The sequence below is a fragment of the Athene cunicularia genome (genome assembly GCF_003259725.1).
Source record: "Athene cunicularia isolate RWA chromosome 11 unlocalized genomic scaffold, athCun1 chr11_part2, whole genome shotgun sequence".
NCBI classification, from domain to species: domain Eukaryota; kingdom Metazoa; phylum Chordata; class Aves; order Strigiformes; family Strigidae; genus Athene; species Athene cunicularia.
This window is the reverse complement of record NW_020799114.1, coordinates 1032332-1051009: the sequence shown is the minus strand read 5'-3', so window position 1 is coordinate 1051009 and position 18678 is coordinate 1032332. Positions and strand designations below refer to the sequence as shown.

The 18678-nt window shown below is 60.7% G+C and overlaps 1 protein-coding gene across 1 annotated transcript in view; it reads left to right on the top strand.

Moving 5' to 3' along the window:
- WWP2 (WW domain containing E3 ubiquitin protein ligase 2) overlaps positions 1–18678 on the top strand; it is a 37174-nt gene that overhangs the window by 6087 nt on the left and 12409 nt on the right. Inside the window, 9 exon segments of the mRNA XM_026857014.1 lie at positions 376–702; positions 891–1138; positions 1140–1164; positions 1756–1852; positions 6744–6883; positions 9524–9740; positions 15848–15937; positions 17693–17987; positions 18118–18205. Of these exon segments, the coding sequence (XP_026712815.1) occupies positions 376–702; positions 891–1138; positions 1140–1164; positions 1756–1852; positions 6744–6883; positions 9524–9740; positions 15848–15937; positions 17693–17987; positions 18118–18205 (1527 nt within the window).

Sequence of the window (18678 nt, the reverse complement as noted above, 5' to 3'; positions counted from 1 at the left end):
GGTCCCCTGCCCCGCCGCTGCGGCCCCTCGCGCCGTGCCGCGGGCAGAACAGTGAGCGGTGGTCCCGTCGCCCCTGAGCGAAGCCGCAGTGTCCAGCTGCGCGCGAAGCTGTGACTGGCAAAGCCTCGCTGAGCTGCTGGAGCCAAGCTGGCTCGCGAGGGAGGGGAGTGGAGCTGGCAGCTGTCCCCAGGCGCCTCCCAGCCCACGCCACGCGCTCCAGAAGCTTCTGCGAAGGCGCTCCGATGCTGCAGCGCGGCGGTGCTCTGCGCTTGGGGACGGCCCTTGGTGCTGGCGTCTTCAGGGGAACTGAAACGTGGCATGAGGACGGAGGGATGTGCTTGGGGTTTGCCTTTGCCGCTTGCCTGGGTTTTCTAGGTGGCATGAGGATACCCCCGATTCTGAAAGATGCTGCTTGCTCCTCTGCAGCAGGCCAGGGCTTCAGGCACCGTTGCCTGCTTCGTGTCCCAGGCACCTGCCAGTGGTTGCCCTCACAAGGACACATCTTGCCCTGTGTCAAACCAGCCGAATTCCTCAACTTCCCTGCCACGACCTCCCCTACAGCCCCAGCTCCTGGACCTGTGAGCGATGGTGGTCTCGGCTGCGCTGCAGCCGGGGGCCCTGGGGCAGGTCCTGAGCGGTGCCTGGTGAAGGAGGGTCTTCCCCAGGAGTTGGTGGTGGGGCTGGTGATGCTGGTGGATATGTGTAGGTGTGGGGCTAGTGCTGGTGGGGCTCGCTGAGACAACTGGCATGTTGTCCTTCGGGGGCCGGGGGGGACTGGGAGGCTGATGTCCCATCCCACGGGGGAGCTGGGGTGGCAGAGCCATCCTCCATCACGGCTGGCATCCCGTGGTGACTTGGTCTCTTTCTCCGTGTCCCCTCGTCTCCCACAGTGGAGAACAGGCAGCTGACCCTGGACCTGCAGACGGAGAACAAAGGCAGCGTTGTCTCTGGCGGAGAGCTGACGATTTTCCTGGACGGGCCCGCTGTTGATCTGGGAAGCCTGCCTAATGGCAGCGCCGTGACAGAGGGTGAGTGCTGCCCGGCTCCGCATGCGTGCGCCGGCTCTGAGCACGAGGCAGGGACAGGAGGAGCGGGGCTGAGAGCACGGGCCCCCCGCACCTTTGAGCAAGCACCCCAAGTGCCAGCAGCCGCCTCTGCCCCCAGGTAAGGCTCCAGCCCCACACTTGCACACGTGGGACAGCGAGCGTGGGGTGGGAGAGGAGCGGGAGCGTCGAGAGGCTCGAGAGGCCTGGAGGCCCTGCACAGCCACCGCACGGCTCGGCCCCTTCCCTCGCTCTCCTCTGGGGGCTGGGGAAATGGTTTCTGTATTTAATAAACCGCTCGGGAAAGGGGTCCCTGGTGCAGAGGGTGTGCGGAGGCACCGGCTGATGTCTGGCCCCAGGGGAGCGAGCAGAGCTTGTGCGGGACAGGGGCTGGTGTGTTGCTCTCCCTCAGCGGCTCCTTTTCCTTGCTGGGAGGTGAAGCCTGTGAAATCTGGGAGCCTTAAACGCGGCAGCTTTGGCCAAATCCTGCGTGTACCTTCCCTAGGGCTGCCCTTGGGGCGCTGTGGGGAGGGGCAGTGCCGCTGCACGGCGGTGGGAGAGGAGAGGAGAGCACCTAGTGTAAAGGCAGGGAGCAGGGGCTCTCTCCTCTGACGTATGGGGCTGTCGTGCTTTTGGGTCTCTTCTGGAAGGAGGGAGGGAAAAGCTAGTGCCTCAGTCGTTTTCTTCACCCACTTTTTCTTCACCCATTCAGGGTCCCAGCTGCCTGGACGGGAGCCCAGCAGCGCGGCTGCAGCCACGGAGGGCAGACACCAGCCTCCCAGTACAAACTGTTTTGGAAGCAGACCGAGGTAAGGGTCCCATGCTGGCAGTACCCCTCAGCCCGTTTCTGGGGGGTGGCCGTGAGGCAGCCGAGGACTGTCTGGGTCACCCCTGTGCAGTGGGAGCCCACTGTGGGTGTCCCAGCGAGCCCCCGGCAGAGCAGCCAGAGCTGGCGTGCGGCTGACCTGAGCCTCTCCTGAAGTGTTTGATTCTCAGGGACTGTCGGGTCTGTGATGGCCCAGACGGTTTCCCCGGTTGCTCTGCTGGCAGCTGGAGGAATGGTCTGTCAGGGAGGTGGGGGGCAGGCTCTGACCAGGCAAACCGGCCGAGGGCTGCTCTGCAGGGGACGCTTCCAGCGGGGATTACGGGGACCCCAGCTCTTGCCTCGAGTGCAGCCCAGACCGGGCGTTGGGAAGCACAATGCTCTGGGTGATGGGCACAGGGGGACGCTTCCGAAGGTCCAGGGAGAGTGAGAGAAGCCGAGCAAGCAGAGCTGCAGGGAAATAACAGCTGCTTCCAAAGGAAATGAGATGCTTGGGCACCAGGCCATCCTGGGCCTGGCACCGTGCCCTTCCTTGCCTTGCTGGGCTGGAGTGGCTCAGCGCTGCTCCTTTTGGAGCTGTGGTTATTGAGAGACGTGTCACACTGTCAACATGGAGTTGAATTTAACACCTATTTATATTTCCAGAGCGTGGCAGTGGCCCAGCAGCCTATACAGATGTTCTGGTTAGAAGTGTGCCTGTAGCGAGGGCGCCTGCAGCCTGCCCGATAAGAGGTTCTGCGTGCCCCCAGGCTTAGGAACACTCAGAACAAGCCCCACACCTCGAGCTTTTCTGCTTCTCCTTCATCTGCTGGGCACATACAAGAGATGAGTGAAGGGGAGAAATGTTTTTGGCTGTAAAAAGTGACCCTGTCCTTCCATATCTGTGCTTATCTCCCACTCAGGGACAGGAAATTGAGAGCAGGTTGTTGAACACAGTTTGTGCCTTTTTGTTGAGGCTGTTCCTCTTGACTCCTGGGTGTTAAAGCCTTCTAAGGGGTGATTGAATGCTTAGTGCCCTGAGGGGAGCTGGACTTTGCAGCCACTTAGCAGCTCTCAGTAGGTGCTAGAGAGCCTGAAAAGAAGGTTCTGGTTTGGGAGGCTCAGCCCTGTAACTTGCCTCTAACTCCTGGCTGCTTTCCAGCTGCCTGAAAGCAGCTTCTGCTCTCGGTGTCCTCCCGAGGAGCGTGGTGAGGTCTGGCCGGTGCTTCCACAGGGGACCTTCAGAGACCTTCCAGGTGTGCTTGCAGCCACTGAAAATCCCGCGGCCGCCGTGGTACGGGAACCGTCCTGCCTGGTGCTCGGTTCTTCCCACGCTCACCTGAGTTTAGGGCTGTTCTGGCCATAGCTCCGCAGTTCACGTGGGGCAGAGCGCTGCTCTACGTACCCACCGTGGAGGCAGCAGCCTCTCCGGAGCGGAGTAGGGGCCCTTTGCACATGGGAATGCTGTTTGATGTTTGCTCTGTTTATATGCAGAGCCGTGTTTATTTTCATGGGCTTTGGTGATGGATGCTGGCAAACTCTCGCATGCAGGATGGAAAGAAAAGGGTCATTCTTTGCTCCTCAGCTATTTCTACACTGTCCCCTCAAGGGAAACTGCTTGGTTAGGGCTTCTCTTTCTTCTCCTGAACAAATGTCATTTTGGGATTTGCTGCTAATCTTGGTGACGGGGTGTGAAATTCCACAGCCCTCTGTGCAGAGAGAAAACAGCCCAGAGGTCCCCGCCTGGGAGCTGGTGCCCTGGGTGCCCAGAGGGTTGCCACAACCCCCGTTTGTCTTGTGGTGGCCAAAGGGGCCTCTTCTGACAGCGGGGAATGAAGTATCCCGGTTTGGCGCTCGCCCTGCGGCGAGCTGCGCCGGGTGTCGCCATCTGGGCACAGCCCTGAGGAGCTGCTGTCACCTGTCGCGAGCTCCAGGGGTTTCTGCAGCGCAGCACGCTTCGCTTTGCCCCTGTGACGGCCAGAAGTCACCCCTCAGCTAGCCACGGGCATGAGCATCCCTGGGGGCAGGCGGGAGACTTTCCTCCGGCTCACTCAGACGAAGTATTTCCCGTGGTGAGACCCCTCGCTCTGCAAAGCCCCACGCGCGGCTGCGGGATGTCCCCAGGCCTGTGGCTTCTGGTGTGACACAGCGGCAGCGAAAGGCCGGGGGAGCTGCTGTGAGTCACCAGTTGCAGCCCTGGCACAGGCAGGGAGCGGCAGGCGGCGCTGCACGCGCGGGGGCTCCTCTGCCTCGGAGGGGGCTGCGTGGGGCTGGGAGAACAAGCCATGAGAAGGGTGGTTCGGACCCGGGTGCCTCTTCGACCGAGCGTCCCGCTGCCGTGGGGCGAGGGGGTGTGCCTCCTGCCCCAGCTCCAGGGTGGGGGCACAGGGGTCAGACCTCTGCTCCAGCACTGCGGGCGTCAGTGCCGGGGGGGAGGACGACACGTGGCTGCCTCCTCCCCGCTTTGCAGCGGGAATTTCTCAGCTCCGTGTTTCGGGAGCTGAGCCCCCGCTGCCCCCCTGGCGCTGGGGTGATCCCGGTTGCGTTTCCCGGTGGTCGTGGCCCGACCCCCTGTGCTCTGCCCTTGCTCCTCCATGGCCGCAGGCTGGGATCTGCTGTGCCGAGGGAGGCTGAGGCCGGTGCTGCCACTTCTGCTGGCATCTCGTGCCGGAACCTTCTGGGCGCCGCGGTGGGAGGAGGCGGCTCTTCCTGGGGTCCGTGCCTGGGGCCCGCGGCAGCCTCTGCAGCACAGGGGCTCTGCCTTGGCAGAACTGGGGGGAGCCGGAAGGTTGATGTCACCTTGGCTGATGCCACTTTCCTCTTTGGCATCGTCTGCTCCCTCCACCCTGTGGCCCGGGAGGGGCCGTGGGGCAGAGCACGCTGTGGGGCAGAGCAGCCCCCGGAGGTCCCCCATCGGGGGGGTCCCGCACACCCCGCTCCGTCCCACCGTTGTGGCTGCGAGAGGCCGTTCCCATCGGCGCTCTGCCTTGTTTTCTCCCCGCTCCTATTTTAAGAGCGTGTTCCCAGCCCTGCCGCTCTCACGTGGCCGCGCTGGGTTTGTTTCCACGTGTCTATTAAAAGACAATGCCCAGATGGGAGCGCTCGTAGGAGGGCTGGGCTGGGCGGCGGGCCGGCTAATTCAGGCTTGGTAACCCTGTGTGGCCGGCTGGCAGCCTGGAAACATCCTGTTTTGGTTTCTAAAAACTCTCGGGCCAGCTCTGAGCTCATCTGTGCTGAGCAGGGCAGGGACCAGATCCCTCCCGTGCCTTGGGGGCTGCTCCCACCAGCACCGGCTCCTGCGGTTGGTGCCACCTGCCCGCTCCGCCCTGGCCAGAGCTCCGGCGGCCGCGGTGCCTCCAGCCTTGCCGTGGGGTGAACGTGGGGATGTTTTGGGAGGCGCGTGGTGCCCACGTGCCCCACCGAGCCCTGTGGCTGGGCAGTGAGGGGCCACCTTCACCTCCCAGCCTGTTCTGCGCCTGCAGCTGCTCCGAGTCCCCAGGTGCTGGTGGCCAAAGCAAATCCCCACGCATAGCGATGTCCTGGAGGTAGCCGGGGTTTCTGGGGCGAGTTCGCCACCTGAGGAGCCCCCCGAGGAGCCCCTGTGTGGGGCTGCCCTCCTGGGAAGGGCCGTGGCTGGTTGAAACGGCCTCAGCAGCTCCTGCTCACAGGCTGCTCTGCCCGTGGCTCTTATCTGTTCTCAACAGCCATCTCCTGCTTTCCCATGTCTCCTCCTGATCCCAGCCCTTCCTCTGCCCAGGGAGAGCGGCTTCCAGCCGGTGGGAGGAACCACGGCCTCGCTGGGGCTGGTGAGGGTGGCATGACTGATGCTGCGCCCTCTCACTGCCAAGCTGCTGTCCCCTCCCAGCTCCAGCCCGGGGACGTGGGGACAAGTTTGTGGGTTTTGCCCTTTTAAGGGGAGAACTTGGCTAGGGCGAACCAGCTTCCTAATCCCTGCGGTCCTCACCCTCTTCGGTCGCTGCCCTGGGCTGTGATGCTGGGTGGAGGTGGCTGGGCTCTGCCTCTGCTCCCCTGGGCGCAGACGTGGGAAGGCAGCATCCCCTCTGCCACCCTGCCCGCCCCCCTCCCTGCTTGCAGGAAGGACCAGGCTTCTTAAGCAACGTGAAAGCCTTTCTCGAATCAGCCTTTTCCTGAATGCCTTGGCCTGCCTCGGGGGCCCAGGGTGGTTGGAGGGGGGGAGTTTGCCTGGCGCTCTGCCCACGGGGATGCGGTGACAGGGCAGCTCCAGCGCAGCACAGAGAGGGATGGTGAGAGATGGACCAGCCCCATCTGAGCCGGTCACAACCTGTGCTACGATTTCAGCTCCCATCATTCCCAGGCGCTTGTTCCCTCCTCCGCCAGAGGCCACGGCTGGCCTGGCTGGCCCGGCAGCAGCGAACGCTTGCACCTTCCTCACCTGCTTTTGTGCAAGGCTTGTAGCCGGGCGGGAGGCGCCGGTGAGGGTTCCCACTGCGGAGCAGGAGCGGGTGCTGGCATGGGGTCACTCCTGGGAGCGTTACAGCAGGGGTGGCCGGAGCACACTGCCGGTAGCCGTGGTGGCTTGGTCTCTGGCAAGCAGGTTTCTGGCCATGAGTTCCCAGGGCTACTCCTTGGCACATGGGGCAGCCAGGGTGAGCACCCACCAACAAAACCAAGGTCATTGTCACCCAGGTTACTCCTCCGTGGGACTCTGCCACTGACAGGCAGGTCAGAGGAAGCAGCGGGAAGTTCAGGGCACAGCCGGAGGAGCGGAGGCACGTGGCTGCATCCCAGCCGTGCTCGGCAGAGCGATGGCTGTGCCGGGGGAGAAGCAGTGCCAGACCGAGGCAAAAAGGCAGGAGCGGGGTTTTCTTTGCGGGACCAGCGGCGTGTCCCACCTCCCGTGTTTCTTCCCCTTGCAGGACTCACCGACATGCAGCTGGAGCGGCCAGGCAAAACACGGGGAGTGGAGAGCAAAGTCCCAGCGCCCGGAGCCGGCACCGGCAGCAGGCCAAGAGCTCGCAGCACAGCGGCATGGCCAACGGCACGGCCAACGGCACAGGTGAACCTGGGCGGGGGGACAGAGCTCGGGGCTGCCTCGGGTGGGAGCAAATGAATTTCTGTTCAGGTAACGGATCTTGTAGCGCCTGGGAATTTCCTCCTTGCGAATTGATCGATTTTCATTGATTTTAGTGCTGTTAAGCTGGGCAGCTCCGCAGCATGCAGTGGCAGGATCTGTTCTGCCTATCGGGAATAACTTCTGTGGTTCCTCTCTGGAGTCGCCCTGACAAAAAATACCGTATCCAGCTCCCAGTTTTTAAAAGGGCACTGGGACAGCAGTGTTGCTGGTGCCACAGCAAGGAGGACAGTTGTCACAGCTGAATGGACGTTTTGTCAGGGTTGGGAGTGTTCAGCTGAATTTGCCCATCAGTCTTCAGTGAAAATGTCTGGAGCCCTTTGCCCACTGCAGCTGTCTGCTGAGCACCAGCGAAGGCACACACCCACCTCTCCAAAGGGGGCTGATTCTTACACCAGAGAGCTATTTTTGGAAAAGTTTCTCTTGTCTTTCTGTGGGTTTGTCCACAACGCCATAAATCCCTTGCAGAGCAGGGGCTGGGGCCCGCTGAGTGCCTGGCGACGAAGCCACAAGTGGTTTATCTGTTTTCCTTCCCTGGCTCTCCCGAGCCGGCTGGGCAATGTGGCACCTCCCGCTCCTCTGCTCTGCTTTTGTAGGCAGCCCCGTCCTTTCCTTTCTGTTGCTTATATCAGAGACCTGGAAGGAGAAGCAGGGAGCTTTGTTTCGAGTAGAAGGAAATGTTTTGTTCAACCCAAAAGGAAGATTTTTTTTTTTTCCCCATTTCATTGGAAAAAACCTGGAGCAATGCAATTTCAGTTTTGCCAAAACCCATTTTGGGAGGGAGCTGGGGGAGTGGGAGGCTGACGTGAAATGCTGCCTTGCAGCTGTCCCTCCCTGGGGGGGACAGTCTGTGCTGCCCTCCCCGGGGCTGCCGGTCCCCTGTGCCCACCCAGCCCTTCCCGGCATCCCTGCTCTGGGGGGGACACTCCCTCGGGCTCTGCACAGAGGTTTTGTTCCCGAGTACAACTTGGCTCTTTGGCTTTGGTTTGTTTAAAGCACATTTTATTGGCTTGGCCCCAGGCTCCCCAGTGGCTTTACGACTGTGCTGTCCTCGTCCCTGTTTACCACTCGCCAACCTCTGTGCCTTCCGCAAGTCCTGTCAGCGATGATTTTACACTTGAGGATGGGGAGATGAGTGTTTCGGGTGGCTGGGATTAGGGCTGAACACCCTGTCCTGTGCTCTGCGGAATGCCTCTAGAAACCATCCTCTTCCTCCTCGGTTTGGTGCATTTTTTGAGCAGACTGCTGCAAGAACGGCCCCATTACATTTGTCACTTGCAGCTGTAATTTCATCTGACAGTAAAAGGAGATGATTTTGTGGCGTGTTTTCTCCACAGCCACATTGCTTCGCCCTAGCTGTGTTCCCCCTGGAACCTTCCTTATCGGGTGAACTTTGGATCAGCTTTTCCCCTGCTTTTTCCTGGACTGAGATCAAACCGATCATGGTGTAGTTCCCTGGGTCATTCTGCAGGTTCCCTTTGAAGACTGGCACAACATGGTGGAAGCTTCTAGAACCTTGCTTTTGGAGCCTTGCTAGAAATGAGCAGCAGCCAGAGCCCTCCTCAGCTGAGTCCTGCAGGACTGGGGAGGAAGCTGCTGTGAACCTGCTGACCTGGAAGTCCTCCTCATCACCCATAGGTGCTGCCTGAGGGCTCCTTTAGCTGCCGCGGCTGTGCACCGGGACCGCCCCGGCGCTGGAGGACGCCGTCCTGCTGCCCCCAGCTGCAGAGCAGAAGTGCCCCGAGCAGTCTGCCTCTTCTAGAGTGTCTGTAGCTCTTCAGTCTCCCGTCTGGGGGGGTTTATACTGTTGGGAGCTTTTTTCCTACAATATTTCTAAAATACTTGGGCTTGTAGACACAGATCCTTCCCTTACAGTTTTCTACATTTCTCTGCTCTAACTTGTGGAGCTCTGTCTGCATCCCTTATTTCTTTGTTACTTGTTGCTGGTTTGTTTTTAATGCTTTTGCTTTGCCACGGAAGCCAGGATGTCTTGTAGCGAAAGTTATCCTCTGCTGGGCTGCCAAGACTCAGGGTTTTTTGGCTATCTAATAAATATTCGTCAAACAAATTCCCTTTCATTTTTTTGGTCTGCATTTTCCTCCTCATCGGTTTTCTTTGTAATTTTCCTTTGCTCTGTCTCTTCCCCTTCCCTTTTTCAAAAGTTCAGTGGAATCCAGCAACGTTTAGCTCTGATCAGTGCAGCTGATGTGCTGAGCCTGGGCTTCCCTCTGGGGCAGGGGGATGCTGCACCAGCAGTTCCTGAGCGCCTGCTCCTGACCTGAACTCCCCTCAGGCCGGCAGCATGTCTGCAAGTGGCCAAAAAGATACTGAGCACAAGCACAAAGTACCCTCTGCTTTTGGCTCAGGACAGAGGCAGGGGCAGCGGGTCCCGGGCGGGGTGTCTGGGCACAGGGGGTGCTGCCTTTGATGCAGGGAGCCCCGTGCCTGGGTGGTGTGGCTGCCGCGCACCCCAGGCTCCTCTTCCAGGGCCCTGTGGCTGTGGTGGATCCGCTGGGCCCCCGTTACCCTGCTGGGTGCTAACGCCGCTGCCCTCTGCCTTCGCAGTGAACGGAGACGCAGCAGGTGCTGCAGACGTCGAAGAAGAAAGGCCGTCGGCGGGAGCGAGCATACCGACCCCGGTGGCCTCCAGCGTGGCTGACGGCTCCGTCGCTCCCGCCCTTCCTGCCCTGACCAGCTCTGGAGAGGCAGAGGAGGCAGCTGCCGGCTCCAGCGCCCCGCCAGCCCGGGCAGCTGTGCTAGCCCTGGATGCTCTGCCCCCCGGGTAAGCTCTGCCTTCTGCTTGAGACTTTTGTCCCCTGACAGGGCCAGCATGACAGCGTGCCTGTGGCCCTCGGGGAGGGAGGCGTGGCCCTGGGAGGACAACTGGGGGGATATGGGCAAACTGGGGCCCTGCCATGCGCTGGAAGAAGAGGGTGTTTGAGAGAGGGGGCTGTGCTGCCCCAGGGGTTGGTGGAGGTGACAGTGGCAGAGCAGAGAGGTGCCCCCGCTCGCCCTCGCAGCTTCACTGTGGTGGGTTCCTCCTCTGCGCCGGGCTCTGATCTGTGTCTGCTGTGGGTCTCTGGGGCAATAAATAGTCAATCACATCTCTGCGGCAAGTGGTCTCACGGCGTCCGTGCCCAGGGGAGCCGCAGAGTCCTCTGCTCTCGTGGGGCTGCCGAAGGGATCAGTCAGAGGAAAACACCCAAGAGCGAGTGTGGGTTTCCTGGGAGCTCCTGCGGAGCAGGAGGGCGCGAACATGCGCTCCAGAGACACCAGCCGCTGCTGGGGAGAGGTGGGCAGGACCCTCACATAGCTGTGCCCGTTCTCTCTGGTGTGGGTGCTCCTCCTCCTCCTCCTCCTCGGCGGGATGGGGAAGGGGCTGGGGGGAGAGCTGGGGCTGGCTGAGTGGTGCCGTGGGGGCAGCGGGCGGGCTCAGCCCCACTCTGCTGCAGCTGGGTTGTTCTCCCCTTGTATTTCAGACACCTTTAATTCTGGCCTGAAAATGCAAAGCATCAAGAGGGGGGGTTGAAAATGGCTTGTGTTTCGTATGAAGGGAGCTGTTTATTTTCCTTTGGCTGAGGCGATGCCTGGAAGGTCAGGGCCTCGCTGGTGTGTCAGTCACAGGTAATTAGGGTTAACGGCTCAGTGTGCCTTTATGCCGGGTGTGTGAGGGTTTCTGTTCCCCGGCCTGGGCGCTTCCTGTTTCCAGGCAGCTGGAAAAGTCCAGTGCTCTGAAAAAGGTCTTTATTCCAGGCAGAGCCTATGCCCCTTTTCTGCTCTTACCAGGTAGACTGAAGGTCTCCTCCTCCCCACCCCTGCACAGCCCGAGGTGGAAGCAGGCTGTTGTTTCTTTCCTGGGGCGGAGAGGAGCCCGCGGGTGTCTCAGATCAGGGTTTCCGGAGGCTCGGGGAGGTTGCAAGTGCTGCTTTCTAAGACACGTCAGACTCACCTGGGCCAGCTGGGTGGAAGGGTGGCCCGTGTCCTCCCCGTGCCTGTCTCCCTGCGATGCTCACGCACCGCTAAATCGAGCGTGTCAGAGCAGGGAGGAGGATAAAGCTGTTGTGCTTTGGGAGCAGCTGGAGAAGAGCGGTGGAGGGGTAGTGAGCCCTCGTCAGTGCTGAGCTCGTGGAATTTGGATCTCTGGAGACACGCTTGATGAGCACCTTGTGTCTCTGTCCCTCCCTGTGCTGACCGTGGGGCCCGGAGCAGGGAGCGAGGGCACCATCCCTCTCGCACGTGCTGGTGCTGGTGCTGGGCTGGGTGGCAGCTGACCTGCTCGCTCAGGTGGAGAATGAGAATCGGGGTGTTCCCGGGGGAGGGAGAGCGGGGAATCGAGTCCCTTGAGCTCTCCACGGTGCGGGCCCTGCCCTGAGAGCTGCTAGCCCAGGTTCTGGCTAACAGGGCTTTGTAAACAGGGAGTGCACAAAACACCGTGGCCCCGGGGAGGTATAAATGAGGTTCTGGGGATCTCCTGAGAACTGATTTTTGTCTGGCTCCCCACACCCGGGTATTGCTTTTACTGGTGGTTTGGGGCCCAACTTGGGAGCTGGGGATGTGGCTGGCTGGGCTGGTGGAGGCAGCGATGTCTCAGGCAGAAGGGATGCAGACAAAACCAGGCCACCTCAGCTCTGGCAGCAGCGTGCTCCGCAGAGGCGGTGCCGGGGAGCCCCTCGCTGGCCCAGCTCCCGCGGAGCCCACGAGCGATCGCTCTGCCTTTGCCGCTCGCAGGAGCAATGTCGCTGCAGAGCTGCCAGTTACTCCGGAGCGGGAGAGCCGGGAAGCTGTCGTGTCCCCCTGCTCTCTGCGTGAGCCCTGCCTTGTTCCCCGAGTGTCTCCTTTCACCCGTGGGAGCGTGGCGAGCGTTCCCGTCGGCTCCGCAGGGGAGGTGGCTTTCCCTAGCTGCGTGCCGGGGGTGCGCTGAGCCGCAGCCTCCCTGCTCGTGCCGGGCTGCGTGCGGATGGCGCAGAGCGGCTGGGTTCATGTGGGGATTCAGAGCTATTTATTCTGCTCAGATAGCTGCCTCTGGACATCTGCACCAGATGTGGCGGGCACAAAGGCCTCTCTCTCACAACTGGGAGCCTGTTCTAGGGGCTGGAGGGTGCTGGAAGGTGTTCTGAGTAATTCCAGCCCCGACAGTGCCCAGACCCTCCTTCCTATCCTCCTGGCTTGGGCAGAACCTGTTTCCCTGCGCAGCCGAGGCGCGTTTGTGGCACAGGAGCCGCCGGTCGCAGCTCTCGAGGCCCTTGGTGCGGGGTCCCTGGGCTCGGGGGTTTCTGAGAGGACCCATAGCGAAAGGGGGGAGGGCACAAGAGCCGCTGGCTCCTGCATCTGGTTCCTATCAGTGATGCTCCTGCGCGGGGGACAGACGGTCGTTAGCGCGGTGTGTATACACAGCACTGTCTCGCCCGTACAAAGAGGCGCATTATGCTGCCTGGCAGAAGGCGTGGGGCTGTGGTTTCTTACATAAGGAGGGCGTTTTGTTTGGACTGCAGGGTTGCCTCAGCGCTGCCACTCCGCACCGTCCGCGGCTCCGGTATCCGCCGCCGTCACAAGCCTCGCGGGCAGTCAGAGGGGAGCAGGGGCCGACGTGTCGTCCTGCTTCGCGCTCGCACCAACGTGCACGTGGGTGGGAGCTCCCACCACCTAACGCTCGCTAGAGCCCTCGTCTGCCTCGCTAGGGGCGACGTGGCAGCAGGCACTGGGGAGGAACGTTGGCTGGACTGCGGGTCCCCAGAGGAAGAGCCCGTTGTCGTGTGTCCACCTGAGCTGTGGCCCTTACGGGATGGCAGATGGGACACAGGGGAGCCTGCGGCAAGCTGGGCAAAGTGGTCTGAGCAAGGAGGGGTTGTCCTCCGTCTCTCAGGCTGTCACCGTGTGTCAGCGATAACAGTTCATCACAGCTTGCCGCTTAGCGGCCGGGATTCACAGTTCAGAGGGCGAGGCAGCCCTCAGCAAATTCACTTTTCAGATCACCGGGGAGCTGCTGACCTGAGGAGCGTGTGAGCTTGTCACCAGCTTGTGTAGGGTACGAGACGGGGACAGAGGACACGGATCAGGAGCTGCCACCACCTGTGGCACTCCCCAGTCCTGTGTGGCTCTTCACAGTCACAAGGGCACCCAGAGGAGTATCTGCGGGACCCAGAAACCCTCTGCCCTGGAGGAGTCCTCATCGTGGCATTTCTGGTCTCTACAGCCACAGAAACGGTACCTGGGGGTTCGGGAGCCTCTTGTCATAAAGGACTTCCAAGTCCTCGGAGCCATGTTGATCAGAGAACCTCTCGTTAATGAGTCTGGAGGTCCCGTCCCTGCCGGTAACGACTGCTGGCACCCTGGATCCGTGTGCACGAGGCTGAGGTCCCGTTCGCCTCTGAAGCACCCCGTGTCGGCGTGGCAGAACGGCGGGACACGGGGGGTGTCCTCACCGTCAGTGAGCGGCGCTGCAGGCTCCGGATCCATCCGCAGGAGGCCGTTACCTACAGCTGACCTTGCAAAGATGATGCTTGAAGGGTTTTTGTGGGACACTGGCTCCTGCGAAGTCTCAGGAGGGAGCCGGGCCTTGGAGTTTCATCTGCAAAGAGCGTTCCTCCGCCTGAGCTCTGTGCTGGGTCCGCAGCTGGCTGCTGGCGGCCGCCCGAAGCACCTGCACGGCGAGTCTGGGATGGGGCTTCCCACAGCTCTGCCTGCAGTGGGCAGCTCTGCGGGCAGCGGCACTTCCACTGCCCTGCCTTCAGCCTGAAGGTGCCTGGAGCCCTGCCGTCCGTCTTGGGGTGGAGACGCTTGTGTCTTCAAAAAACCCCAGCTATGCTGATTTTCTCTGCAGTGATTTTAATATTTTATTTTTTTTTTAGCTGTCCTGGTGCTTTTATGCATATGAAGCACAGAGTTTGTTGTTGGAGAAGAGGAAAATTCCGGCGTTTCCCCTCTGACGAGGCCCAGTGCTGCCCAGGGGTAGCCCAGGGGAAGGGCTGACCGTGGGGTGAGGGACGAGGATCCTGATGCCCCAACGGCACCAGCGAGCGCTGGTTCTGCTCTCGCAGGGTCACTCCTTTGGGTGGTGTTAGGCTGGGCAGCCCCTCGCCGTCGGAGTCTACGGGCACGGAAGGTCCTGCCTCAGGCTCTCTCTGTCAGAGAGAAGCACTGGTGGCCCTACATCTCTTCTGGGGATGAGGAAGATCCAGCACCGCTGACTGGTGGCAACATCTGCAGATGTTACCTAGTCTCAGGAGATGCGTGAAGCAGGCAGCACTTTTGAGAAGCCCTGAGCCTGGCGTTCACGTTCCCCTCCTGCTTTCAGGGAGCTGACTCTGATCTCAGGACTGCCTTCTGCCCAGGGCAGAGGGTTTTCAGGCCGCCCGCGTGGCTGCTGGACCATCGGGGTCCCCAGCTGACGACACGCTGCCAGGGCTTGGGAACGCGGCTGAAGCTCTCCCCGTTTCTGCCTTCCCACCTTTCGAGAGCGGTGTCGAGGCTGCAGTGTGACCTGTGGTCGCGGGAGTTGTGTGCTTGTGGCTGGGGTCGCCCTTTGGTGGCTTCGTGCTCCCCTGGGAAGGTTTGGGGGTGAGCAGGGATGGTGCAAGCCCCGGCAATGGGCCGTTAGTGCTTAGAGCATCTCCACAAGGGCCACTTGCTTCCCGCAAGCCCGGATTTGTTCCCTTGCTGTCACAACGGAAGTGGGTTTATTCGTTTCCTGGGGCTTTTTGTGACAGTAAGTTGAGAGTGAAGATTGAATTGGGAGACCCGTGGGAGCAGAAGGGTGGCAGGAGAACACTTCATCTGTCAGCAGCTGCCAGCTTGTGCCTCTCTGTTGCAGGATAAAAGCTGACGGGGAAGGAGGGTGTCCCGCGGAGCGCTTACCTCTGCCAGGGCGTACACTTCCATGAATGAATGAAGGCAGGGAATGGTTTTCAGTGCAGCCGGGTAAAGCCAGGCCTCCCTATCGCACCGGCTCCCCTTAGGGGCCACCTCCGAACCAAGTGCCTCGTGGCCAGGCGATGTTTTTAAGCGGTGTCTGTCAGCAGTGAGCAGGAGGGCTGCCAAGGAGAAAACTCAGCCCCAGCCCAAACTCAAAGGATCTCCTTTAAAGATGTATTAGCAGAAACCAAACAAAAACTACATCAAAAGCTCACAAGACATAAAACTGACCCTGTGTGAAATCTTACGCTGACCCTCCTACTTTCTGGAGGAAATGAGGAATGTGTGCTCTACATGGTGCCTGTTTTCAGAACGCAGGCTGCTGCGGCACCTCTCTGGTAGTCTTGATCTGGCAAACCCAGCAACTGCCATGTAGACCTGCTCTCGTTCTTTATTTTAGAGGAAGGTTGGAGTGCTGTAGCTAAGCAGTGCAAGGAGGTAGGCTTGCTAATCCACCAGATGCAGCTCGCTGGCTGTTCTTGGTAATAAGGTGATTATTAATTATTCACAGCTCGCGGATGCGTGGGGGAGCCTTGGCTGCACAGCTGCAGCCCGAGCCGGTGGGCACAAGTGCAAACGGTTTTCCTAGGGAGGCTGTTCAGATGATTTACAGTAGAGGAAGGTGCCTGTGAAGCCTCTTGGTCCTACATGGAGCAAGGCTCTGGGTCTCACTGCCCTGCTGAGGCTGCTGGATCCACATTGCTTGTTCCGGCTGAGCCCCTTCGCTCCACCTCTGTTTGAGGAGAGGACGGGCGCAGCCTTGCCCACCTCGGGTTTCCCCAGGCCCCCTCCCGAGGGGAGCTGTGCTCCCCCCTGGCCCAGGGGCGGTGGGGACGGGAGCCTGGCAGCGGGACGCAGCCGCTCTGGCCAGCGTGGCAGAGGAAGGTTTGTTTTGGTAGCTCCACCTCAGCCAGGGCTCTGGCCCTGTGCAAGCAAGGGTTGACTGTCTCATGGTATTTTCTTTTTTTTTTCTTGCAGGTGGGAACAGCGAGAGCTGCCTAATGGTAGAGTCTACTATGTAGACCATAACAACAAGACCACCACGTGGGAGAGACCCCTTCCTCCGGGGTAAGGGGCTCTGGGGGCAGCTGGCATCTCGGATACTGAACGACCTTGTTGTAGCAGACACACAAGAGTCTGTGCAAGAGTAGGGAAGGTGGCAGGAAGGTCTTTTCATTCCTAAAGAGAAATGGGGTGAGATGACCAACTGTTTACTGGCCTGAAAACACATGCTGTATCCTCAGAAAGGTCTTTTCAGCATTTGTAAAAAGAAAAAGGCCTTCCAGTCTGTTGCATTTTGACCTCTGTTAGAGGGTTATTTTTTTTTAAACAGCCCATGGAAATCACTGAACACATGAGCAGCAGCACAGCCACGTGTGGGCAGAGCAGAGGGGTGGGCCTTTGGGACGGGGCGCCAGCAAAGTGCCCCTGAGGGCCAGGAGAAGGGAGAGGTGGGCCTCATGTCACCTGGAAAAACAAGAGGTTTCTAGACGAGGGCTGAGCTCGTGGTGAGCAGAAACAGGCACACTCAGCGTGCCCCAGACCTGGAGCTGGACCTGGGACTCTCTGAGGAGCCTCTTGTGTTCTCAGCCACATCGGGGTCTGCCTGTGCTCGAGCGGACGATGCTGCTGAGCGCCAGGAGTCCTGCAGGCAGCGCTCCACAGAGCTCCTGTCCGGGAGGGCCACACTTTCATTTGCAGGAGTTAAGTCTTCAGGTCGCGAGGGCTGTATGAAGGCCTGGGGGCCACGTGCTTTCCAGCAGCTTGTTGAATTCTCACCTCTTTGTGCTCCTAAAAGCAGAGAACTCGATACAGCCAAACTGTTGTTGTTCTCTAGACTGAGTTTGTTCAAGGCTGGAATGACTGAAGGGTGCTTGAACCACCAATGTCATGTGTGGAAGCGGAATACAAACCTGTCATGTTTTTCTCCACGGGAGCCGCCAGGTTCCTGTGGGCACACACTGTGATCTCCAGCTACTTTCTGATCCTACGACAGCTTGAAATCTGTCTGCTGTTAAAGGAGGGAGGCTCTTACCTGGAAGGGTGGGGTGGGGGTAGCCCAGGTGCTCTCCTTCCTTCCTGCGCAGGTCTCTGACGCCGTGCCTCGCCGCTGTCAGCAGTCAGCTGTTCTGGAGCTTACGGCATCCCGGGGCCAGCTCTGCTCGTGTCTAGGCATCGCATCTGATGCCCTTGCAGGGAGCTCCTTCCAGTCTTTTGTATATTCTTCTGGTGGATTTTTGCCCAAAAGAGCCTCTTCAGCTGTGAAAACGGGAGTTAGGCTGGAGCGAGGAACGGAGCCCTCGCGTTAAAGGGTGTCGTAGTCTCGTGAGAGGAGCCGGAGAGTGTCTGAAGTCAGCTGTAACGTCAGGGCGAAATGAAAAATCAGTCTCCATAGCGGGACCCCGGGCCCAGGCAGCTCCTGGGTCTTCCTTCCTCGCAGGACTATGAGCTGCTCTTCTCACCCGCGTCTCCGCAAGGCCACAAATCCTCCGCCCAGCCCCTGCGTGGGAGCTGGCAGCAGGGGAGCGCCTCGCAGCCCCGTTGCTCCTCTCGGTCGTGCTCTCAGCTCGGCCTGGGGCAGCGGCTGGATATTCTCCGGCTGCATCCAGGGCCCAGGGGCAGCCTCAGATGAGGGCAGCGGGAGGTTCCCTGTGTGCCACCGGGTCTGTCCCTTCTGTGCCTCCTGACCTCGACGGGGTTTTTCTCCGCTGCCTTCGCACCAGCGTTTGTGCTGAGTTGCCGCACGGCAGCTGGAGGCACCTGCCAGCAGGACCCGCCGAACTCTCTGGGGACATCAGTGACATCTTCCTCTGGTGTTTCCAGGTGGGAGAAACGCGTAGATCCTCGAGGCAGGTATTACTACGTGGACCACAACACCCGGACCACCACGTGGCAGCGCCCCACGGCCGAGTACGTCCGGAACTATGAGCAGTGGCAGTCCCAGCGAAATCAGCTCCAAGGAGCCATGCAGCAGTTCAGCCAAAGATTCCTGTACCAGGTGAGAGCTGGGGGGAGACACGGCGTGTGGGGAGGTGCGGGCTGGGCTGCGTGGGGTTGGCCACAGAGCCAGAGCTCGGATGGGAGAGCCCACAAGCTCCTAAGCTGCCTGCAGAGAACCGTGTGGGAGTAATTTTCTTTTTATAAAACAGCTTATATGGCACTGAAGGGGGGCGGGAGGTGTCCTCAGCAGCCTGTCCCCAGCGTCCCTTCCGTGCCAGCGTGGCTGGGCACACGCTTTCTCCTATCAGCCAAGCCTGGCTGCTGAGCTGCGGGGTGTGCAGGACGCGCTCTGTCCTGTCGGAGCTGGGCACATGCTGAGGAGGCCGTGGGAGCTCGGTCTGTAGCGACACGGGAGGCTCTTGGGCTGGGCTTATCCCTCCCCAGGTCTGCACTGGGCTGAGGACAGCGGGCTGGGTCCTGGGGGGCAGCAGGAGTCAGCGGCCGTAGCCACAGGCCCAGGGTACGAGGGCTGACCTGGTGAGGGCTGCAGGAGCCGGGGGACCAGAGAGCGCAGGGAGCGAGCGCTGCTGGGCTTGGCGAGCTCCCTCCTGCTTTCTCTGCCGCGTCCCTCCTGCCTGGTTCGGGCTCAGCAGCCGCGTTTCCTTGCTCGGGGAACGGTCTCGCAGCAGCCCGGCAGAGCAGTGGCTCCCGGGCAGAGTCTGCTCTTGCTCTGGCTGCGGCAGGAGCCAGGTCCCAGTTTCCAATGGTGTGAGCACCCTCTGATAACCGGGACGGTGCCGGTGGCCGCGGTGACTGGGAAGGAGCCAGGCTGGAGCGTTTCCGCCTCCCGGCGCGGCGATGTCCCGGGG